Source organism: Sipha flava, unplaced genomic scaffold (assembly GCF_003268045.1).
Source record: "Sipha flava isolate LNK unplaced genomic scaffold, YSA_version1 2_pilon_pilon, whole genome shotgun sequence".
Lineage (NCBI taxonomy): Eukaryota > Metazoa > Arthropoda > Insecta > Hemiptera > Aphididae > Sipha > Sipha flava.
Window position 1 is genome coordinate 1,511,387 of NW_020272972.1, and position 26,772 is coordinate 1,538,158.

General features: G+C 26.6%; 1 protein-coding gene and 1 long non-coding RNA gene across 2 annotated transcripts; one reads left to right on the forward strand and one right to left on the reverse strand.

Moving 5' to 3' along the window:
- The first annotated feature begins 7,299 nt into the window (after nt 1–7,299).
- Nucleotides 7,300–12,329, forward strand: LOC112686067 (ecdysone-induced protein 75B-like). The gene is made up of 2 exons (XM_025558185.1): nt 7,300–7,478; nt 10,265–12,329. The coding sequence occupies exons 1-2, from the start codon at nt 7,461–7,463 to the stop codon at nt 11,543–11,545; spliced, it is 1,299 nt and encodes a 432-aa protein (XP_025413970.1). The 5' UTR covers nt 7,300–7,460; the 3' UTR covers nt 11,546–12,329.
- A 7,072-nt stretch (nt 12,330–19,401) lies between these two features.
- Nucleotides 19,402–26,719, reverse strand: LOC112686149. Its single transcript, XR_003148865.1, has 2 exons — nt 26,066–26,719; nt 19,402–20,181 (listed from the first exon to the last, which is right to left on the reverse strand). It is a non-coding gene; the product is annotated as an uncharacterized LOC112686149 (long non-coding RNA).
- Nucleotides 26,720–26,772: the final 53 nt, after the last annotated feature.

Sequence of the window (26,772 nt, forward strand, 5' to 3'; positions counted from 1 at the left end):
TGCTTGTTATACATTTTATTTGCACTAAATTGCAATTTTTTCGGATTTTTAGTTTAGTAAGCTGTATAATTTGAACACGTATTGTACATTAAACGTAAATTATTACTAATATATAAAGTATTAGTAATTATTAGTATGAATATTCCGGATAGAAAATTGATCATAAACTAGGTACCGAGTATTAATCAAGTAAAAATTCAGTGTTACGACGATACCAGGAATATCTCTAATAATTATCATTCACGAATAGTTCCTAATTAAACTCGTATAATTAATACTAATATTATTTTGTATGAACACTTCAATTAAAGAAGTCATTCAGTGATAGTACTTTGGTAGGAGTGGTTAGGTTTAAGTTGATAAATACTATTTTTTTTTTTTTTATTTGTAAAGGAATAAGATTATTTTAAATTTAAATTTTACATAATTATATATTTGTATACTACGTTAACCAAATTATTCACCAACTAAGGAATCTCTGAGACACATTTGCTTAGATACTTTGTAGGAATACCCAAAAAAGAGTTTGAAGAGAAGAGAACACTTGGATTAGAGGGTTGGGATAGAAATGGAGCCGTTTGTAAAATGTTCTATAGGGTTTTTTGTGATTTTCTAATAATAGTTATTTGTAAGTCGATGTGAAGAGTGTTATTGAAGATATATAGAAGAGTATTAGAGATGGATTTTTGATAGAATCACTTGTATTTTATGAATTTAGTAGCTCCTTACAGCTAAATTTCGTAGGTCCATATAAGTTTGAGTAAAATATTTTATTAATTATACTTAATTTTAGATTTTAAATTTAAATTTGAAGTTTGGTCACATAGTACGAAGAGTTTTTGATTTAGGAATGATATAGTTATATGATTGTGTTTGGCTCAGTTGAGTTTTTTTATCTAAAGACAATTCTAAATATTAAATAGTGTATAAGTGAGGAATTATCTCATTAATTAGTGTGACTGAGAAGTTGTGTGAAATTTGAAGGTAAGGTAGATTTTTTTTATTCACCATTGAGAGTATCGAGAAAATAGATGATCGAGATGGTTTCGCAATTATGTCAAATTTGTCGAGAAATCCATGTAAATCGTAATTCTGAAAAATGCATTTTATGTCAAAAGAAAATCGATAATAAAGGAATAATTGTATCATAACTGGCTAGTATCCGTTTTACCATATAACAGCACCTTGTATCTGTAAAACACGCAAAATATATTGTAGTTTTCATTAGCTGCTGTTAATTTAGTGCAATTCATCGGTATCATGATTGGTTACAGGATGTAACATGTAATATTTTTAGCGTGTGTCATCAAACCGGTATAATTTTGCAACTAAAGTTTACATTTTTTTTTTTTGTACCATTAATAATGTTGTGTTTTATTGCTTGATTATTTTATTCAAAGCTAATTTAAATTTGACAGTTTTAAAGATAAGAAACATATTTTATACTAATCTCCGTTCAGAACCATTTTTCGTTTCATTATTGTTTTTAAAAGTAAAATTAAATATAACATAAAAAAGTCCTTACTCTTAGAATGCGTATTTTTCCAGATTTGTTTGTATTCAGCTTAAATTTATTTTATGGTTTTAATAATTTAATAAAATTTTAAAAACTCTTTATATCATGTATTAAATGTAATAATAAACTGCTCATGTTTGAACAGAAATAGTGTTTAACCTTTTAAAACACCAATACTCAGGTTTTCTTTTTTTAATGATCTATCTTAGGTTCAGGATAATGTGAAAATAATTACTAGTTTCAGTATAATTTGATAAAATTGAGAGCTCTATGATATCAGAGCAACTTTTACTCTTTATATATTTTACGCTTTTGTGGCTAATATTAAACGTTTTAAGGCGATTCTATTTAATTTATGAACGTTACCATTTATTATCAATATTTTGGTGTTGAAAAATATGTTAAATAATTAAAATTCAGTATAAAGTAATTCAAATTTAGTTTTAATGTGATTGTATCAATTGAAAGTTTCAGAGTAAAAATAATATAGGTACAATTGGCACATATTTAACCGGTAATGTAAATAATAACAGTGTATGGTGACTAGAGCTTAGCGGCAATAGTATACACATCCCCTATGTAAATGAATATGTTATTAAAAAATTTAATTTAAGTTGTAATTTCAATAACCATTACAGATGATACTTTTTTCTATAAAATAAAAATAAATTATTTTCGTAAAATATATGGAAAACAAAGTTGTTTTAAATTATTAATTTTTATTATTAATTAATTTTCTCACTTCTCGACGTGATAAATTAAAACCCATTTAAAGTTAAAAGTAATCTGAATTCTGAAACTCTTATCGACTAATGTTCGAACTTCTAATCTAACTTCTCATTACTTTGTTTAAATTAATTATATATATTTTGTATTCTTTCTAGCAGTTTTCCATTTAAAAAAATTAATTTTGTTTTAGAAATCAAATTAATTATAAAACTATAAGTATAAATTATCTTGATCTAATACGGTATAAAAAGTGAATGATCACATAGTGAAAAATATTAGACAATATTAAATTGGAGTGATTATTTGATGAAATTGTTAATTTCATAAAGTGGTTATGATATACGAGTATATAGTTTTGTTTATTATTTATTTATGTTAAATAATATATAATAAAAATAATTGTTATAAAAGAAGGTTAGGAACAATAATTAGATGGGCCACTCAAATAGGTTGTATATCTACCTACATATATCGTATCTTAAACACATTAGTAAATAAAGTAAAATGGGTTATAGATTGAAAATAAATTAAATTAAAATGAACAAGGTTCAACTATTAGTAACAGTAAAAAGTACCTGATATTATTGTCTTATTCGTATTATTTTATTTTATTTACACCAAAAACAATGTATAGTTATAAATTAGCTGTAAATTAATTCAATTTCATTACAAGGAATTACATTTTTAAGGATATAAATTAGTTTGCAATTAATTTATATAGTTAATATAAAATTATACAATTTAATTACAATTAACATCTGACATGACGTAGATAAAATCAAATAAATGTTATCTAAAGAATTATATATTATTTTTATAATGAATAATCATTATCCTTTACAAATAAAATTGTGATAAGAAATAAAAATATTTTCTAGACATTTCATAAAAAAAAAAAAAAAAACATTATATATTATTTTATGGATTTATTAAAATATTATAATTATTTTAAAATAGCGTATTAAAATGCAATGAAAATAGTTTGTTCCATTTGTACGACTGAAAATAATTAATTTAAAAGTTTATTATTTTTATGAGTTATTGATTAGAGAAAAACGATTTATGGTTTGTTACGGTTACAGCAACTCATTCATATTTACGATGTGGCGATTGTGTGGCTAATTTATAGAGATCAATGATAGTTTCCACTTTCCTACCTCCGATTTGAGACGCTCAGTATTAAATAAATAAAATGTTATTCTCTTTTTTGTTAGAATATTTTAATCTCAGTTGAACAGTTTATGTGATATAACTAATATTTATTAATAATAATTTCATTGAGTTTACATTTTTTAAATTATTTATTCGATAACTGATGTTTATATTGTTATACATTATTACAATTAATTTATTTTGGTTAACTAAAAATATTTATGCATTTATATTTGCTAGTATAATCTTTTATTTTAAATATAATATAAACTTAAATTATTTAATTTAAAACACAATATTACTTTTTAAAATTGGTTTATACTCATCGCTAAAATTATCTTATTGTATTAAAAAAAATAATTAGGTACTAATACAATTTTGGTCTTAGAATATGTAATTTTTGACGTTTATTAAAATTTGACCACATAACCTAACCACTATACTTTTATATACTGTAAATTTAACCGTTATTACAAAGTAAAATTAATGACTGAAGTTAAGATAATATCTTATTTCATGTTTACGCTTTGTTCGATTTCTAATATACTTTGATATTTAGTTCTCTATCCTGTGAATGAAATTTCATATGAAAGAAAACAGCAAAACTGCGCTTTGATCGTATTAGATATTATTCAATAGCAATAATGTCAAAACCAAACAAAAATACTCATCCACGACCTTGTCATTAGAAAGTAGTCACCTGCAATATCGCATAAACCAGTTCTACACCTTTTACTTCCCAGTCTTTCTTTGTTATTGACTTAAGTTTCGATTTTGAATTCAAAGATTTAGTGTTTAAAATGACCAATGTGTTACCTATCATATTATGCGTTGATGTTTAAAAAAAATTATTGGTGTTTACTCGTATTTGTTTTTTTTTTTCCGTAAAATGCAAACATTTTGTTTTACGAGGTGTTGAAACTCTATGTAGTAATTACGTTATTCATAAACGTAGTCTAACACTTAAAATAGTCCTTGATACACATAATTTTATTTGTATAATAAAATTACCGTCGGTAATCTTTAATGGAATAACAATGGAGCTACCTAATACGTTGATGGATAAGACGTGTATTTACGCACATTGTTCCGGTTGCAAAAATTTAAATTACGTCACAATAAAATATAATTATACTAGGTATTTGTTTTTTTTTATTTTTTGTTAGAGTAATATATCTTTTTCAAGTAAGGAGAATTTATGTTTTACGTAAACAATAAATTTTCTTTTTTACTTCCTCTTATGATAGTGTTGTATCCTGATTAAAATGGCCAGCTAATATGAAGTTTTTAAGATTTTTTTGAAATTTTGATGTAGATGATATTCACAACTAAATACAAATGCCATGTGTTGAATATAAAAATATATTCTAATCTCTCTTTTTTCAATTCTCTGTTTTTGTATATGTACTAAAGAAAATTTACAAAAAATAAAAAAAATATGTACTATGAGCAAGTTTGAGTACAATGAATATAAAATTTTATTTTAAATGGTTTAATTTTTATTCAATCTAGTTACTTTATTAGTGTTAGACTCATTTCCGTTGTAGGTATCCGATGCTAACTGTTGATTACGTATTGTTTCTTGTTACATGAGATTTGTTCCTATACTAAAGTACATTATATTGTGTTTCGGTGATTTAAAACTTCATTAACTTTGTAACGTCCTAAGTTGTTTTCATTGTTGTACTTTTCTCCGCATAAAATCGTTTGTTTTTATTTTACAATTTAATTAAGGGTAATAATGATGATTTTTAAAAGAGAAATTTTATTATTTTGAACATAAGACATTATTTTTTTTATTTCTGTTACATATACAATGTATATAATTGTACTGTTTAGAGCACATATATAATGATAACTTGCGTATAAATATATTCACTTAAAAATTAGTGGTGCATTTGTGAAGTCTTAAAATATAGATCAAATGTTACTTATTTTCAGTTTTTACTGTTCTAAAGAATGTTTGATTTCAGTACATTGAGAGATCGTCGAAGAAGAATGTTAAGATTCTGGTGAATAAAAATTGTATAAGAAAAAAATGATTTTATTTATTAAGTAATGTGTATTATTTCAATTAGAATATCCAATAGAATATGATATTATTGCATAATTTAGTTTGATTTTTTATTTGCAATTCAAATATAATCTGTATGAGTTGCAATCACGCGTGAACAAAATTGTTTGTGTATTTTATAATTTTATTTTGTTATGTTAACAGACATAATTTACGAACCTCAAATATTTATGTTTCGTATTGTGAAAACGTATGGAGAATATTACAAATAAGATAAAATCTATGTTGTATAAATACAAATAATGAATCATAAGTTATCAACAGCGAATAGATATCGTTATCATCAAAATTAATAAACGGTATTACTTTACCTACTTTAAATAATACACTATAATTGATTGATAATAGAACTAATAATAGGTAATCAAGAAATGATAGATATTTTATTATGTAAATTACTAATAAATAAAAATGTGTATATTAAAATTAACGTTTCCTCATTATCCTTACCTTGAAAAAACTAGTATTGTACAAATATTATAAACATTAAATTTTACAATGATGATTTAGATTGGATCTCTAACTATCAAAATCTGATCAAATTTACAGTTACATTGTCATTTTTTATTTAATTGCAATATCTACGAAAACTATTATAAGAAATTAAAATAATGTTATATATTTTATTATTCAGGATATTTCAATAATTTTACTGACACATAAAATGTTTACCGCAAAATGGATAGAACATTTCGAAGCTTATAGGTATTCCGCTTTGCGCGATTTAATGATTTGAAATTTACATATTAAATGCATTTTATCGTTGTAATATTTAACACTCTAATTGATTATCTTTATAGTACAAAGTGTACCTCAATAAGAAATTTAAAATAATAAAATAATAAAATTAATTAATATATACGAGTATAAAAACTGTCATTATGTTTATTTGAGCACGGTCTGTAAAGTTAATTCGAACTATTATCCCTTGGAATAATCAACGTCGTCGGACGATGAATTACTATAAAAGAAAGTATGGGATGGTTTCCTGACATTTCTTGTAATGCATTTTTAATATTAAAAGTATTATGTACACCGAAAAGATAAATCTAATTACTGTTTCCATGTTACAACAGGCCGTGTTAGTAATTTTATCTAAAATGTTTGGAAGAAAGTAAATTTATTTTCATTTGGATGTTTCAACCGAAATCTTAGAAAATGGTTGTAAACCTCTGTATTAGAAAATCAAAGATAAATTATATTTTAAAATAATTTGTTCATTATAATTTAATTAGTATTATATTTTGAAATACACTAACATAATTACACCCCTTGGGATATTTGTTATTTATTGACTTATTATTATAATAAATAAATAATTATTATTATTATAGTCACCGAATTTTACACATATATAAAATAACAATAAAAATATTGTTTTAGAGCTAGATTTGTTTAAAAATGTCTGTCAATCTATATTTTTAAGTGGTTTATGGTTAAAAGGGAACAGGTAACCGAAAACGGATCTCATGATAGTTTAGACTGAATAAACTAACAATGATGCGTAAAATCAGTATACCGTTTCATAATAATAATATGTACTCTATTTATCTAAAATCTATTACTAATCGAGTGCAAGGCACAGTGAACAAATAGATAATGTCTAATATATAAGCGTTGTGTTGGATAAGTTTATCCGAATCGATTTGTGTACAAGAATCTGCAGTGATAGAAGACAGTGGTAGAAATGACATTGCCCGTGACTTGACGCGTTCATTTCACGTGATCCGTGATCCTATTCAATAATGTTAGTCAACACAACGGTGGGGAATAATAAAGATCACAAAGGTGTTTCTTTCATTACTGGCCTGAATGAAAGCGATTTAAATCACCGACAATTCGTATTATTCGAGCACACTCCCCTCCTTTTATTTTCCATGTGGTTGCGAGGGAAATACATCGCGCGATAATGTAGCCATGGTCATTTTTGCACGTTTCCCGGCTCCAATTGTGTGCAGAGAGTGATCGCGGAAAATTCTCGCAGTCAACATGTTGTCTACGTTTGCAGTAAGTACATGTATTTTATCGAATCTAAATTAGAGTTAATGTATTATCGGCGGTTATTAGTAATACATACGTATATAACACAGAAAGGTTTTCATTGGACACTTATAGTTGATCATAAAGTCACAATGTTAAAACACACACAACGGAATTATTTAATGGGTCGATTAATTTTTTGAACAATTTATAATTTTGCTTTTAACTTGGAGTTTATTATTGACTAAAATATACTTAATATTATATTTTAACCTTAACTAGGCTTACGTATATATTTTTAATGTTTCGAATAACTTAAAATTTTAGTACACAATAAATAGTTTAGTTTAAAGTTAAAAATGAAATCCTTAGTTCAAGATACTATAAATAAGATTTATTTTTTTTTGACTTAATTAATTAATTAATACTATGAATTAAGATTGTTTAAATAAAATGGGTTTCGGTAATAGTATTATAATTAATTACAAAGTAAGAGTAAAAATAAACAATGGAAATAATTAAACGATTTAAACACATTATTTATAATTAAATATTAATGTTAATAAACTATTTATCAGTGAATAAGCCAATATGTATGGAAAAAATCTATATTTATTTATAATTATTAATGGTCATTTTTTGACTTATGATTAAAGAAAACGAATTATAAATAGTGTATTATTATAAAAAGCAATTTTCTCTTATGGTAAAAAACTGATACTATATAATTTCAATTATAACCTGTCAGCACCTAAATTATTAAAAATACAAAAAACAAATATTAAATTATATAATTTATTAAATTAGGCTTTAAATACAGTTTTTACATAATTTTGAAGAATTGGTTAGTTTAAATATATTAAAATATCAACATATACAATATAAATGTAGTCATGTGCGAATGATAAATAAATATAGAAAATAAAGCAAATTAATATAATATAATAAAGAAAAATAATGGCGATTGGATTAATTTTAAAAAGTTTTTGCCATTTTTGCTTGTCATTTTATTTTTCTTTATTGAATTTCTCGTCAAAATTACTGTTTCGTCTTGCTTAATAATGGTTATGATTTAGTCTTAATCACACGACCACGCCAAAACGGTTTGTAATTCAATGTACTTTCCCCAATGTTTATAATACGTCAATGATTCGAATCGGCTTACGAATTATCGTGTCTAATTACTAAAACATTAGTTTTAAAGATTTTATACGTTCAACTTGAAAATTAGACGTCGTTGATTTTTATGCTAAACAAAATTGACTAATAAATATTTACCTTTAAATAACTAATTCTAATAAATTGTTGTCTGTGAGCCGAAAATTTTGATACATTTTTAAAATATATTAGAACCGCGGAAGTATCAAAACGTACACCAAAAGTTCCAATAAGGAGTGTATACTTACTATTTTGTGACATGTACGTCTATGCAAACATTCGTTGTGTTTTTCCTTCGCGTAATATTCAAGTTTAAAAATATGTATTTGATTCAAGTAAAATGTGAAATTATGAATCAAGATAAATTTATTGCTAGAAATTACACAGTCAAAGCCCTGAACGTGGAAGTAAATTAGGTAGAAATATGGTAGGGGGTGCTTAGAATATGGGTGATAATAAAAATTTGATATTTTCAATTGTAATGAATACTATAATATTATCTTTAGTACCCTTTACATAGCATTATAGCAAATAATAGAAACAAGCAACGTTACGCCATGTGGTCTCTATTTTCGTTGAATATTTTAATTTCCGAATAGAAAAAAAGCAATAGCTACGCGATTAATTAAGAATTTTTCATAGAAAGCATAAGTTAACCTAGTAACGAATTTTTTTAATTGAAAATAATTTATTACAGATTATAAATAAATATTATTAAAGCGTTACTTGGAACAAAGGAAAATGGGAGTAATTGCACCTTTTTTTTTTCATTGAATTGTACTAGGATTAAAAAAAAGGACAGTGTTCGAATTGCACTAGGATTTAAAAAAAAGTTAACATTCAAATTTAATTCGGGTGGATTAATGGAAATTTTCGACTTGAAATGTAATGCGGAACATTTGATCGACAGAAGGAATTGTATTGATATACTGCACCCTCGAATGTATTATATTATCAATTATATATTGTTCGAAAAAATTCGAGTTTTCGATGTTATTATCGATATCGTCAACGACAACGATGGACTTCCCACTGGTCGTTTAATAATTTCGTCTAAACGCATCATACCTGTTTTTAAGGCGAGTGCAATTCGAACATTTAGGTTTCGGCGAGGTGTGCGAGATGCGCAGAGATGAGCGTGCTTTGAACGGCACCTAGCATGATCATTTCTGCGCCCGTGGGTGGTGTGGAGAGGCACGGGGATTAGTTGTACTTACTGATGTGCCGTGGGTAAATACCCGACGGGTAGGTAAATATTTTGGGTATTTACCTACCAAAAATGTAGGTAAATATTTATTTTTTTTTACTGTCAAACATAATCATTTTCATTAAATAAATTTCATTTTAAAATTTGAAGCGTTTTGGTTAGTTTTTATATTCTTAGATTTATTTGTTTCCCCGTTAAAAGTGGTATTGGTTTCAAAGCGAATAAAATTAACAAAAACTTCATAAATATAATTTATGTACTCTAATCATCAGTCTTGGAAAAACATGAAAAAGTCAGGAAACAATCATAAAAAGGTATTGTGATATCAATCGATTGGTTTTAGCATTTAAAAATAAATTCATTCAATTTATCGGGAATAAATTCCCGGTATTTACCGGGTATACTCGCCCATCACTAGTTGTACTAATGAAAAGTTTGGCCTTTGCAGGTGTGCTTTTGGGCGACAACCGCGTTCGCCGCGTGCAACGTCAAGACGCGGGTGCATTACATACGCGCCGAAGACCGGTCACGCGGCGCCGTCAACTCGTATTTCCCCGAACGGTTGCAGTCGCGCACGTCATCCATTTTCGGGTCCGCGGGCGGACAGGCCCAGACCGCGGCCACCGGGTTCCCGTACCGGTTCGTCTTTCCGGCCAACCATCCGGCGCTCAGCCGGCCCGTGTACTCGTCGCCGTTCGCGCAGACCTCGCATCAGTCCGAATCGCCCTACTCGGCCGAGGATCTGTTCTCGCCCTCGTCGTCCAAACACCATCCGCTGTCCGAATTCAAGAACCAGCAGCAGCAACCGCTCGGTTACGAGACGATCGGCAAAGTCCAATACGAATACTTCGGCGGCGGCGGCGGCGGCGGCAAGCACCTCGTGCAACCGCAACCGTACCATCTGATCAAACAGCCGAAACACTACCAGAGCTACGAGCTGGGGCCGAACGCCGCCAACACCGTCCAACACCAGCCCAACCAGCCGGTCCACCAGTCGTTCTACCCGTCCACGTCCGCGTCCGTTGCCCAACCGATCATGTTGCTCATACCGTCTTCCGGGCAACCGGGCGCCCCGTACCAGACCTTGGTGCTGGTCCCGTCGTCGGCCAGCTCGCCGCCGCCGTCGCCGCCGCCGCCGCCGTCACTGCCGCAACACCAATCGCCGGTGTTCACCGGTTTCCACCCGCAGATCCATCACCTGCCGCCGCCCGCGCAATTTTTGCCCGGTTTCGTCACCCATCCGCGAGGACCGCCGATGGTCGCCAGCTTCCCGTCCGGGCTCGGCGGCGGCGGCGGCGGTAGCATCGGGCTGGGACGGTTCCCCGGCGCGCAACTGTTCCACCGGTCACACGAGCCGCTCCAGAAGCAACAGCACCACAGTCAGTACTCGCAACAAAAGTCGTCCCACTCGTCCCCGTTGCAGTTACCGCCGTCGACGTCGTACCAATCGCCTGCGTCGTACCAAGGTTCCGGGTCGGTGAACGTGCAGCACACCACGGCGACCGGATCGGCGTCGGCTGCGGCTGCTGCTACGGCGGCGGCGGCGGCGGCGGCGGCCGCGGCGGCGCAACAACCGTTAGAGGACAAGGTTAGCCACGGTTCGGGTGCGTCCGGAGAAAATTCGGACGACCGTAGCGAAAACAGCGCCGAGACGAAACGCGAGGAAAAGTCGCCCGAGTTCGGTGACAAGACCAACGCGAAACTTCCCAAACGGATCGTAGTCACGTGACGCGTACTTATGTATACATTTAATTATTTTCATCATTCGGGCGTTTGCCCGTTACTCGATTGCGTCGTGCCGAACCTGAACGCTCCAGCAAGCCCTAATTGTGAATGAATAGAATCGTTTCAACGTCCATTTGCAGTTATTTTCAAAAAAAAAAAAACCCCCGCCGAAAATTCAACTTCTCGTTCGATGTGTAGACTTGAATTGATCTCCCCCAGATCAACGTCCAATAGTCTTTTCTCACACTGCACATGTTTGTACAGGCAAAATGATAACATATAATTTTTTTAATACTGTACACACTGTACGTTCAATCATTTCATTCGATTTCAATTTCATAAATCATAATATTCTTTAAAAATATTTTTATTTTTATTTTTTTAAGTTTAAAATGTAAATAATGTTGAATGGAAATCGAGTATCGATACTTTTTCAATTAAATTTTTATTTACGTCTAACTTAATTATACTTTTTATACTGTATAACACTGGTTAATATACTGAAAATTCACAATGGAAACACTACGATGGTTTTATTATTACATTTAAGATTATTTTCACACATTCTATATACCTCAAATATCTTATTCGCTGTAAATCTATACAATTCAAACAAACAAAATGTAGTTTATGTTAGTTCAAATTAAAAGTTTGAACAACTGTTTATATGATAATCTGATTTACATAAAAGTTATTGTCACTTTTCTGAACCAAATACGACAGAAATATCCTGCATAATGTGCATTTAGTTTTACTAAAATTTGCAATTGTTTAGCTCTTATAAATTGTATTTTCATTAAAATAATGGTAGAATAATGATGAATAATTTTACTTTTATTTAATAATTTTCTTTAAATATTTATTAGTTGTATAGGTACTATACAATAAAAATATAAAAAATAAATAGAATTTTAATGATCATATTGTTGTTTTATCAATATTCATTGAACTGTGAATTATGCAATTTAAATACAAACAATAATCTAAATTTTCTTAATTTTTTTCCGGTTGGCGAAATCTAAAATAAATAAATAGTATATTTTCAATAATTATCAAGGAAATTCTTATTTTCATACTACACATTTCATAACGCTTTAATGCTTTATACCTGAAAATAAATTTTGCGGAACAAATCGAAATTGATGTCTTATATTCTATTTTTAAGAAACACTTTTGGCACTTAATGACAATTTTATAGAAAATAATTATAATAATTATAATAATATAATATTAAAATAGGGAGGTATTTTCAAAGAGTAGTTCTTATTTATGTTTTGTGTCGATTGTAAATAACGTTAGGTTTTTAAAGAACAATGTAAAATATCTATGATAATAATAATTAAAAACTCGGACATCGTATGGGTAAAAATCTCTTCACTTAAATAGACAATACTTTTAACAATAATAATAACGTACGTGTGTGATAAATTGACTCAAGTTGATCTAAAAAGTGTTTCGAATCGTATTCGCTGTAGAAACCGTTTTTTTATTTAATTTTTTTTTTCGTCATTCTTCAAACAATATTATTTGTTCAGCTCTGTCCATCTCATGAGCAAGTAATGCGTTGGTTTTCTGTTTATTATACCTGATGAATTTTATATTGCAGATTTCGCTTTCATCCATCAGTTTCTAGAGACCAATGAGTTTCTTCGATTATCCATGGCCCGGCTTGTCATTAATTTTTTTATGTACGTATTGTTTCTTTTTTCGATAATAAAATAAACATTTCGAAGGTCGTCTGGGCAAAAAATACACTATTAAATGTTAAAAATACTCCCGAAAATGCAGACGTGTTGTTTAGAAAAGGGTTTTTTTATGATGAAGACAACACGGAAAGTAAAATATTAAAAAAACGTATGTATTAAATATGCCCATCAATAAAGCCGGCTTTCATAACATATGTACATACAAACCACGGTGAAATATAATATACAATTGGGACTTCAAGACATAAAATACAATTTATTATTTTTATACTCTTTTATGTACATTTTCATTTTAAATATATGATTGCACTTATACTCTCTTTTACCATTATTTTATTATATATTAATTTGAACAAAACTTTGCTAAAAACCAATTTGAGAGAGTTAGCTGGTATAGGGGTTTGGTGAGGTACTAGAATATTTGATTATTAACTTCATAGCAGCAGTAAATTTTAGAATTTGAAAATGGTTCTCAGTGAAACGTGGTTTTTGGTGAATACTATTAAAATTTTAAATATTAATAGTTATAAATGGTATTAAATTATTAAGTGAAAAATTATTAATAGCTGTCAGCTTGACTAAAAGAAAAAAGAAATCTTAAACAGTCAATCAGTTCTAATGTTTTAAGTAAAACTCTGAGAACTCTATTCGTGATAAAAAATTATAACACATAAAGTTATAAATACTATACATCCTATGTGCATATTATAGGGTTTAACAATTAATTAAAAATTATACGTTAAACGCATAGTTATTCATATGGGTGATGGGAAGTTTCCTCACCAAGCATAACAGCTAAATGTTTACATATGTAATATCCAACACAAAAAACATATACTGGAACTTATATTCCAACACGAAAATGATTTCCCGGTACGTAAGTTTTTACACGAATAAATGTATACGATTTATGACTAAAAATCCAGATAATAATAAAATAAACAAACATTGCGATTATTTAGTGAAAGATTATACAGGGGAAAATAGTACATTTTCCTCTAGTATGTATTTGGGATAGCCTTATTGCTTGTAGAAGGCTTACTACAAATGGTTGTGAAGGTTTTCAATCCAAATTCAACTCAAATTCTTATCATCATCATCGTCATCATCCTAATTTATTCAAAATAATGGAAGTCTTAAACATGTTTTACATACAGATAAATATATTATGATAAGAACATAAAATACCAATAACCTAGAGAAGTAAGCAAAATTAAGAAAATTACAGAAGCAACCAAATTTACAACTTCAAACTTTTAACACAGTATGATTGTGTTAAAAGTTTGACCTTTTGTAAAAGGTGACATACCATTGAATTTATATTATCTATATCATTATAATAGTATACAAAATTATCCTATTAAATATGTACAATATATGGATGACTATGTATTATCATACACAAAAAATAAATGTTATCTCATCAAATATGTTGTCGGCCCTAAATAAAATGGGTAGGAAATTTATATTCGTTATAAATTTTTTTTGAGTAGGAACTTACGTGGACATATCCATAAGTGATTTTTACCTGATACATCGTGTGGAAACTTACATTTGCCCTAGAATTCTGCTTAGGTTTGCCATATTATTTAAATATATACAAATGGATCTTAAATTTATAATATACTAATTAATTTTCTGATTAAATAATAAATAATAATAATCATATATAGAACTAAAATATAGCGAATGAAAATATATTTATCTAACGTTATACAACTGTAATTTATATTTAAAGAAAATCTATAATCCAATATTTCATGTTCGTTTGTTTTTAATAATACGTAATTGTGACAATTTTTCAGTGAATATAAATTATTTGAAAACAGTTAAAACGTGTACAAGTCTTTAGTATATTTTAGTAAAAAAAAAAAAAATTCCTACGAATGTCTGGAGCAACATATGCTAGTTATTATCATACGTAATAAAATATGTTAAACATTTTGTGATTATGTATAACAATAAATAGTTGTACGGGCATAGAATCACAATTAAACTAATTAGGAAATGTATTATATTATGTAATCATATTTTATGATTTTGACAAAATGATTTATAAAAAATTCACTAAAGTGAATTTTTAAGAGAATAAATTATAAATCATTAATTGTTGAATCAGTTTTTGTTAATAATAACTTACTAAAAAAGTTAAGAAAATTAGTGTAACTTATATGAAACCATAATATTTATTTATTTATGAAAATCAAGTTTGATAAAAAAATAAAGAAAAAATTATTGCAATAAGCAAAAAACCTTAAGGCAACCATTTTTATCAAAGAAAATGGTTCATATTGATTCTCTTATTTTGGGGGTATATTTAGATTACATAACATACATATACAGTTTGAAACAATAGTGTTGAAGAGAAATGAGAAAGGCATATAGGCTAACTTCTTAATGTAAGCTACTACATAAATAGTATTTTAAATTATTTTGTAATCATTATAAACTTAAAAAGTATAAAAATCTATAGGAAACATAAAATTCATTATAAAATAATGAAAATTAAAAGTTAATAAATAATTAATCTTCGTAAATTAATATTTAATTAAACAAATAGTTTCTATATAGAAATAAATGAATTAATAAATAAATGCTCAGTCTGAAGTATTGTTATATTTATAAAATACGACCAGTTTCGAATTAAAAATTCATCATGGGGCATTTTTATACAAAGTCTATAAAATCGCGACTAAATATGAAAAAATAAAGAAATAAAAAAAGGAACCGGTAATATTTTACAAATATAATAATAATCAAATTTTTTCATTTTTGTATATAAAATATTTGTTTATTTATGTATATATATAAAAATTATATATTTTATATAGAGAAAGAAAAAAACCTAAGACATACCGTAAAAATTATAACTATTAATACCTTCAACTGAACATTTAAAGTCTTTAGACTATAGTTTTATACTTTAAATATACGTGTATCTTGAAAATATAGACCCATTATTTTAGAATTTGTTCAAAAAAAAAAAATAGTTTTCTTTAAAGATTAATCGTAAGTGCATTAAAAGGTTATTTAATTAGTTACATATATATAGTATATATATAGTATATAATAGTTACATATATGTATGTAAAGTAGAATCGTTGATACTATAACTTTTCTTATGATGAAATCGTCGTTAGGGAAACAATGCATTTTACTCATTCTTGTTAGGCGTAAGATAAATTCATATGTTGATGTTCTTGCGTATCGTGTATTCTCAATAGTGAATATAGTGAATAGTGAATTTTTAATATTTTATTTCTCTTATTAATTATTGATGTTGATGTACTAGTTATTATTAGTCCGTATAATGTATAATGTTTGAGTAAAATCTATACAATTTTCTTAAAATTAATCTTAATTAAATATTTTTATTTTCATTCAAAATAAGAATCTAGAGTATATTTTTATTAGCTTATAATATTCTATTAGTGTTATCTTGTAAAGTATTTTACCCTTAAATAATTAACATAGGCTACATATTATACACAAAATCAACATGAATTTCATTTATTTTATTTTTATATACAATGTACTTATTTTATTTTGATAGTTATAAAAGTATATCTAATGTACTATTTTATGAAATATATAATTATCTTATAATGTCGATGATTTAGCAAAATAAATATAAGGATGGAATTTGAAATCTTAAATGTATTAATTAATTACTATTCGTAAATATAATAAATTTACTATTGTATAGGTATTTTATTTAAAATTGATGTATTATTACGTAAATTATTACTATTGATTGCAATTCTTGTTAATTTTTCATTACATTTAAAAAATCAGTATGAAAATTAAAATAATTATTTATTTAAATTGTCACTTTGATGATGTTTTCAATAAATTATTAGGGTTATAACTTTTTTTATAAGTCGTCTTTCTTTATAAGAACGGTCTTTAAAATCTGAAATTGTAATTCTATAATTAGTTATATGTATTAACATTTATTGCATTTGAAATTATGTATTACTTGATTGTATAAATATTAATTTTTAGTTATAATTATAATCAAAGCATACCATAGTTAATTTTATATTTAATTATAAGTATATCAAATTTATTATAATAATATAAAACGTCTTTGTATTATAGCTAATTAGATTAAATGGTATACGATATATGAACTTTCAATCTTTAAAATTATAATTTAATATTATTGATTTTTTTTTTTTATAAGCAAATATAAAATTTCAGAAATACAATTGCAATATGTAGTTTTAATACTTATAAAATATTTATACGTACTCGTATACATTAGATCCTCTAATTAGGTACTTTCAATATAGGCGGCTTGGTTTCATAATATTCTACTATTTAATATTATATGTTTTGAATATTTAAATGTCAATCGTTTAAAATTAATTAAGTCTACGTGCATATTTAGGCAACTGTTAAAGATAACATTGATTGGGCTGCAAAAATTTTTGAAATGCCAATAAATACAATATATTTAAATTTACAATAATACTATTAGCAATTAAGTGTTAAGAAATTTGAACGTTAACCAAGTACATATTTAAAGCATACTGTGGTGATATATTTATGGTAAACAAAATATTTTATTAATAACTTAATAATATATTATTAAAAGTTATTTTAAATTTTAAAACTTAACTATAATTGTTTTATTTTTATTAAAAATGGAATAATATATATATATGTATATAAAAAATATATTATAATAATAAATATTTAAAACCTTTAAAATAATTATATTTTTAAATTTATTTTAAATACAGATTTATATCATCTATACTTTTCAAATTAATCATTTTATCTTTATTTTAGCTAATATTCACTATCTTAATAAAATATAACTCAATAAAAATATTGAAATTTATCTATAGACTTAACTAACACTTAAAGAGTACAAATACAGTATATAATGACACTCGCATAGTTTTTAATATTGATTACTACGAATTAATATTATAATTCAATATATGATATGTAATATTCAAGTATAATGTATATTTCGTAAGTTTTATTTTATTTAAATCTACCTATAAATTATATCTATATATGTATATACGAGTATTATTAAATTATTAATAAAAATACTGAAATTATATACACCAAAAATATAAACTATTTATTATTGAAAATTAAACAAAATACATTCCGGTCTACTATAGACATCGGTGTGTATCATATTTTCTTGTTAGTTTTTCTAGAAGTCTTTAAAAGTCACAATATTTTTCGTATAAATTTTTAACCAATGTTATTCACCACTTTATCTATTGTATTATATGAGTCATGTGCGTACACCATTTTAAATAGGACTAAGGTCCGTTCATAATTATAATATATAGATAAACAAATACATTAGTAAATAGTGCATATATGTGTTTTATATAGTCTACGGTTACAATTAATTAGCAAAAATTAAAAACATACAATTTAGGAAACAAAAAGTATTTTTTATTTACTAACTAGTATTCTACTATTGTGTAATTCAAAAGTAATTAAAAATAATTATTATTATGCTTCTGTACCGGTATCGTGCCCCGAAAAGTAAAGTGGCAAGAACAAGTTGACCAAAAATTGTCATTGTCTGCTAATATTTAATTGGTTACATAAAAATTCGTATTTTTTTACTGTAACACTTACAACTTCCGAATTAATATTTCAGATATATCCAAAATTTTAATATTGCTTCCTCTGCTATCGAATACGATTTCACTTGTCAAAATCATAAGATATTTATTTATTTTTGCTAATATGATTCTTTTGTAAAGTTTGATAAAGATATTTATATAAATTGTTTCCAATTTGTAATGATGACTGATGATTATTTAATTGAATTTCATTTCATTTGTTACGGGAACGACATTCTACCTTTGTAATTAGACGATGTACTTAGGTAGATCGAAAAAGCTTAATGGGAGGGCAAGAAACAAATGAAGAAAATTTCCTATAATATTAATATAAAAATTAGAATTAAACATAAATAAAAATTATAATCGTATAAACACCAAGAGTTAGAATATAAAAAAAATATTTATACATTTTAGCATTTAGATTTCAGATAAACCTGAATTAGTTATGTTATATAGTAAGTAAAAAATAAAAATTATTATCCTGACATAATCAGCCAATGAAATTTTTTCTGTGATATGGTATTTGAAAATAGTAAAATCATAAATTACGTTTATAATACATCAGTATAATTATTAACAGGCAAGTTATAAGTCGTTAAAAGTTGTTAATTACATGTTAATACAAACTTTTACCATAACTATTTGCTGTAATTACATCTGAAAACATGTTCAAGACGAGTATTTACCATGATGGTTCGACAAAAAATCGAACTACTTATTACTTGTCTATAAAAATAATTGCATTTTGAATAGAAAATAATAAAAATCGGTTAAACGTTTTTAGAATTTGAGAGGTATCTTTATGTTTTGCATTAATTATAAATATAATAATGTAAGCAATTATTTTCTCGTATGTTGGGTAACGTCGGATTAAATATTTGCGAGTATTCGGTCAATTGTACTTTCGAATCCACAAATGGGAAAAATTAATTTTTCTTAAATGTCAACGAATGTATCTTTCCATGTATTTATTGCAAAAATATTGGAAAGATATATATCCTTGACGTCGTATGATCGTTCGGGTGAAATTACCGTACGTAAAAAAAACCAGACTGGAATTTGACGGAAAACCACTTTCACTGAACCGTGGTGACATACGGGATACAATGCAGACGATCCAGACCAGTTTTTCGACTTCCTGTGGTAAAGCGGTCGTTTGCATTCTGAAGTGGAAAGCACATACGAATCAGCTCCCACGTAGTTACGTCATCAACATTTTGCTGAAAATAGAAACCGACTACTGCTAATCGATTGTTTTTCTTATGTACGACAACGTAGGGGACAAGGACCTCGTAAACTTACACATCAATTGAGTTAAAAGTAAACTGAAACAGAAATTAAAAAATATTTGAATTATGACCATTTATCATCACTCATAATATCATCAACATTATATCATAATATCACCAAAACTAATCGAAATTGCCTCCAATTAAATTGAGTCAACTCTTGTTCATTTATATATACACAATACTAAAAAGCAATTTGACGTATTAACATTATAAAATATAAAAGTAAATGGAAGTTCCCATACAGATACAGTCGGTAAAAATTCTCCATAAGTATGGACACGAAAGTTCTTACTCGAAAAAATACATCCAATATAAGCAAATCTTAACATACACAAAAGTTATAACAAATACTTATTTTTTCTCTTTTTATTAAGAGATTTTTTTATTTAATTTATTTAATAATTTAAATGTACTTTATGTAATTATGTTTAAATATTTGCAGTGGTGTGGTGGAACGGGTATACCATATTACACATATATTACATAGCGTATAACAACTTTTCCATTTTTTTTATTGATGCGTATACTTATAATACAATTTTTAATATGCGAGTATACGGATACATCAGCAACTAACAAAATTTAAATATAAACTTTATAGCTATAACCAGTTAACAAATGTTGTCTTTTTTTTCTATCAAAATCAAAAATACCAAACATATTTCATTGTTATCATGTTTATTAGGAACGGTTATTGTTTTTACATTTTACATATCATTTTTTATTTTAATTCCACGAAAATATAGTATAAAAATAGTTACACTGCTGCAAGTGGTTAGTTTTAAATTTTATTTTATTGATTTTAGTGCTGTATTTTAATTTTGTTAGTTATTCTTATCGCTCATGGACAACAAATAAATTGGGGTGATAGAAATTCACTCTACTCATTTTTTTACTTAAAATTAGTGTATACTCAAGACTTTTTTTAGGAATACATCTCTGGATATTTGTTTATTTTTAGATTTGATAAATATGCGTAAATTCGAATCCAATTTTTAATTTAATATTAGTAAAATATTGAATTTTAATATTGTATACAAAGTTTAACACTATAGCTTCATAAAATATTATTGCATAAGTGTCAATTAAATATCAAAACTTAGTTATTGATTAAGTATTTATACAGTCGATTGTTATTTGTTAAACTGATATATAATAATTAAAAACCCATTAGTAAGAACAATTCACGTGTTTTTGCCGTTCTTCTGTTCATATTTATATCAAGTATTTTACGCACGGTCGAATCTCACCGGAAACCGAAGCGTCTTACTAGGAAAAATGGTTACTTTTATGTAATAAAATGTATTTGTGGTAATCAATCCGATTTACGTAAGGGAATTTTAACGAACAGTTTAATTAAATTGTATGTCCAACTAAATGCAATAATTGTTTTAAATTTAAACATTTAGAGTATAAGATATTTGACTTTTTTTGAAAACTTTATTTAAAATTTGTTGAACCATTATTATTGTAATTTATTATTAATTACTAAATAAAATTAATAATAAAATAAAATAAAATTATTGGTTTCTTTTAATATATTATCATAACATTATCATGTTATGAGAAGACCATATTATGTATTAAATTATCTAAAAAAATAATACAGATGTTTGGATATATATTTGTAATGGAACTTATATTTGAATAATTAATGTATATAATTAAATGCATTAAATGACTAAAATTTTTAGACAGTGTATTGTTTACTGTTGAATAGAATATCGTTTTCATAAAAAATATGGTGAAATCTTATCTACATTTATACATTTTTTATGTTGATTTATTGTATAAATTATAGTAATTGGTGGATAAAAATTCAATTTTTATAGACTAAACAAAAAAAAAAAAAAAATAAATAATTAAAAATAAGTTTTTTGGCTATATTTTTGTTTATTCATTTGTCTTTAAATATGATGTATTACAGTATATTAAATTAGTAATTTAGTGTATCACCTATATGTGTTTGGTGTTATTGACAAATAATTGTATTATAATATTTATTCATGTACATGTACTTAAGAGTTTATATAATTGAATTGTTTATTTAATATTAAACAATAATAATTATTATAATATTATATTATATTATTAATTATAATAATTGATATTAATGAAATGACAATATAATACCATTATTTATACAAGGTGCCTGATTAATACTTAATTTATAAGACTGTATGAGTAGTATATTTAAATATGAATTATGAATAATGATTTCGTAAGGAAGGTATTTCTGTAATTTTTTTGCATGTAAAACTAGTTTTCAGTTTCAAATATAAAGCAAAAGCTGTTAATGTAATTTAAATGTTTATTATGTAAAAATGATAAATTTTATATAATGCATATTGTTCAATTAACTATATTTCTGTAGATTATGAAATCTAGTTATTAAAGTAATATTAATATTAATTCGATTGCTATCATATATACACAAATTATGATCAGAATTTTCCAGTAATCAGACGTGCATATTACATTTTTTATTTGCAATTAGTTATTACAAATGACAAATTAAAATAGTACCGTAAATTAAAATACTAACTATGCAATAAGATTTCACTCGGTGAATTCGGTACGGCTGCATTATGTATACTTTTTGGTAGAATTACTGTTAACTGTCGACGTTTTACTTTATTTCGACTATCATTACTTGTTATATTTACCAGAAAATTATACGGTCAAAAAAAATTCGTTATATTTAAAAACTATTTCATTGTTTACCTTATATTTAATTATATATTATAGACGATATTTTTGTGTTCAAACATATTGAAGTATTAAATATCTCATAAAATCATTAGTTTACTAACAATATACTAAGTATTGTATCGTAATGTCACAGTAATGACAGTAATATATCATTTTTTCTTAATTGAACACTTTATTCATAATAAACATGTTATGTATTGCATGTACACTGTAAGATTTGTAAATATCTAATATATGCGCGCACAGAACCCTTAAAAGGAAACAGAACTTTATCAATTCCGTCGTTACCTATATGAATTATACAATTTACAGTCAGTTATCCAGCTCTGTTTATATATATATATATATTATATTAGTTTCATCAATGATAACTATGGCGATTATAGAATATAGATTAATTGCAATATAATTTTTATGAAAACATTGACTTCTACATAGATAGAAGTATATCATTAATATTAAACTTAATAATTCGATATAGTTACTCAAATTCTTCGAACTTTAATAAAGAATGGAACTATATACTTGAAATACATACTTAAATTGTTTGATAAACGAAAATATGTTATGAAAGTGTATAGATAGCTCGAAAATTGTACATATTAAGACAAACAATTCACTAATATACGTTTTTGTATAAATTAAGTTTTTATAACACAAGCAGAATAAAATATTTTCTACTTTTCCTTGGAACTTTTAATAAAAATATGTGTAGACGTCTACCATTTGGAATCCTAATTTATATTTATATTTTAAAACATTAAAAATCAGCACAGAAACAAATGTAAGGTAAAAGGTAAATAAATTATATATGTAACAACATCTAATAAAATTCAAAATATAATCAAAAAATCTTAGTTTTGATATTAATTGTTAATTTATTGTAATAATAATTATGAGCCAAACTATTACATGAATACTCATTTTATAATAAATTAATTTTGAAATATACCTATGTCGATTTAATTTATATCAAAATATATTTTATAAGTTCCTATTAAATATTTTGAAAATTTAAGATAGTTTATTTAATTTAAAGAAACGTATGACATATATTAATACGTATACTCGTATTTGGACTTCAACACGAATTTTTTTCATATAATTAATTAATTTATTTATTTTATTTAAAAAAAGATTGTTATATAAAATAGAACTCTGAATATATTTTTATAGAACAACGTGTTAGAGAACAAAAGATTTCTGGCGTTTTCTTGCGTAAAACAATAAAACTATTTACCTCACTCATAATACAATATCATTTATAACAATAGGATCAGAATAATTTATTATGTCATGATTTACAATTCTCAGTTGGAGTACCCAATGAGGTAAAAATATTTAAATTTAGTTACATAATATTCACTTCCCTGAAATTTTTTATTACACTAATTATTTTTAATTTTTTGCATATTTTCGTAATTAAAAAGGTATATGATGTACGAAGACATTATTTAAAATTTAAAATTTACATTTTTAGGCTATTTTAAAGTAACTAATCCATCAAATACGTATTAATCAACAGTAATTATTGTTGTTTAAATATTGAAAATCATTTAACAATTAAGTATAAAATAATACATTTTTTTCCGTACACTTGATACAGTTTATTACATATTGGCTTGTATTGTAAGTAGTCTATCAATGTTTTGTAAATGTTTTTTTTTTTTGTGATTTGTAATAAAATCAATATAACTAAAAATGCTTTAAAATGTAAATAGATTGTAGATTGAATGGTGAATTTTGAATTTACTGTAACCGTTTTAATTATATCTTATCATAATATTAATAAGGCAAACATCTCCCTTCACGAAGTTACAAAAATATTTTTATTTTTAGAACAAACAATAGTAGTTGACGAAGTTAATATTTAGTTATTTCAGAGTAATTATTGTTATAAATAATTAAACGAATTTGGTGGAGAAACTCACAACACTGTAAAATATGTACAACTTTAGTACAGAATATATTAGTTGTGCTTGAGATAAAACATGTTAGGTCAAAAAATGTTATAATTTTTAATAATTAAATGATTTATTGTAACTTATTTTTTTATAAAGTAATTTTTTTTTTCAATGTTTATGCAAAATATTGGTTTTTGTTACAAATAAAAATAAACTAATTTTATAGTTGCGATAATATTAAAATTTTTTAGTTTTGAATATTTCATCTTTCGATGAAACATGTTTTTTCCGAGTACAATAGCAGTGCCAGGAATGGGCCCGTTACGTTCATGGCCCTACCTGAAAATGACTGACTCGACTCCACCAATGGCTTTGCCGCTGGTTTGATCTTAGACATAATTATATAGTCAATTTTTATAAGTAGAATTATTTTTTAAAGTAGTTTTGCCTTAGTATTTTAATCATTTAAATTTTTAAAACATAGTTATTAGCTCATATTAATTATTATTTATTTTTTTTTTTGCTGAAGTCTCATTTTTTTTGGACTCTACTTTATAACTATTAGCCTCCTATTGACCATATTTAAAAAAATTCTGATTTTAGCAAACATATAATTTTGAATCAATTAATCAAATTATGAATTATAATTTATAATACTGGAATGCCCAGCATATTTTCCTAAATACCTCCGTAGATGTACATTGTATTTAAAATTATTATGTTTTAGCGTAAATTCGTTGAAGCGACATTATGAAAAATATAAAAACAAATAATTTGATTTTAAATTGCGATACTTAAAAATTATTCTACTTCTATCGTGACTATTGAAAGCTATTTTGTAATTATTTTGAAATTTAAAATACAATAGTTATTTTTCATTCAGTTAAGGAATGAAAACAGGAATTTGGTAATAAATTGTTCTGTAAAATACTACTATAAAAGTTTACTAAAACAAAAGAATTGGAAAAATAAATTATATCTACGGAGATATTTCCATGGCAAGAACCCAGCATATATAGGTACTGTAGCTATTCATAAAACACCGAGCTGCACTTACGATAGAACCGTCGAGTAGTTATAATATTCACAAATACATATGTTAATATATGTATATATATATATAAAAAAAAAAAAAAAATAGTAATAAGAATTTTTAACGAAACAATCAAAATATAATGCACTGTCAAAATTGTAAAATTTCGGGACGCATTTAAATATATATATATATATATATATATAACTATATAATCATACAACCAGAAAAAAAATATTAATATTTGTGTTATAAAATGTAAACGCACCGGAATCAATTAATTTTTTTCCCCGCGACTCGTGCGCGGTAAAATCTTTGCTGTTTAGTACTTCTATTAAAAAATTAAAACCGACGCGCTAACGAAACGACAAACGTACAACAACAGGCACGTCGGCGAAACAACATCGCAGACAGTCAAACGTACTGTCGAAAGTTTCTGTAACGCGCGAGTACGCTTTGAAATCGCGCGAAATCTTACCGGGGAAAAACGTTCTCGGACAAAGCGAACCGATCGGAGCACGCAAACGAACGGGCGGCAAACACGTGCACATGTGGCGTGGACGTCGCGATCACGCGGGCGCAAGTCGCGGAACTTCGTTGCCGTCCGCACGAACCGCCGAGCGTTTGCCGTTTCGCGTTAACGTAACGGCGTACGTACAAGTCGAAATGAAAAAGAGAGAGAGAAAAAAAAAAAGAGAGAAATAAAAATAAACGCGTTCTCCGCTCAAGTTTACGATCAATAAACATAATAATAATAACGCGAGAGTGAAACCGGACCGGTCGCCGCCGTCTCGTCCGGTGAGATAACGATGACCAATATGTGGTTTTAATCTAAAAACAAATCCGGAAACGCGCGATTACGTTGCCCGTCCGTCGGCAGCGCGTCCCCGCGCGCGCGGACATGCGAAGGCGCCGCCGTCAACCAGTTACGATATTGTAAGTTCGTATCCCACCACAACGGGATCTGCGAACGCC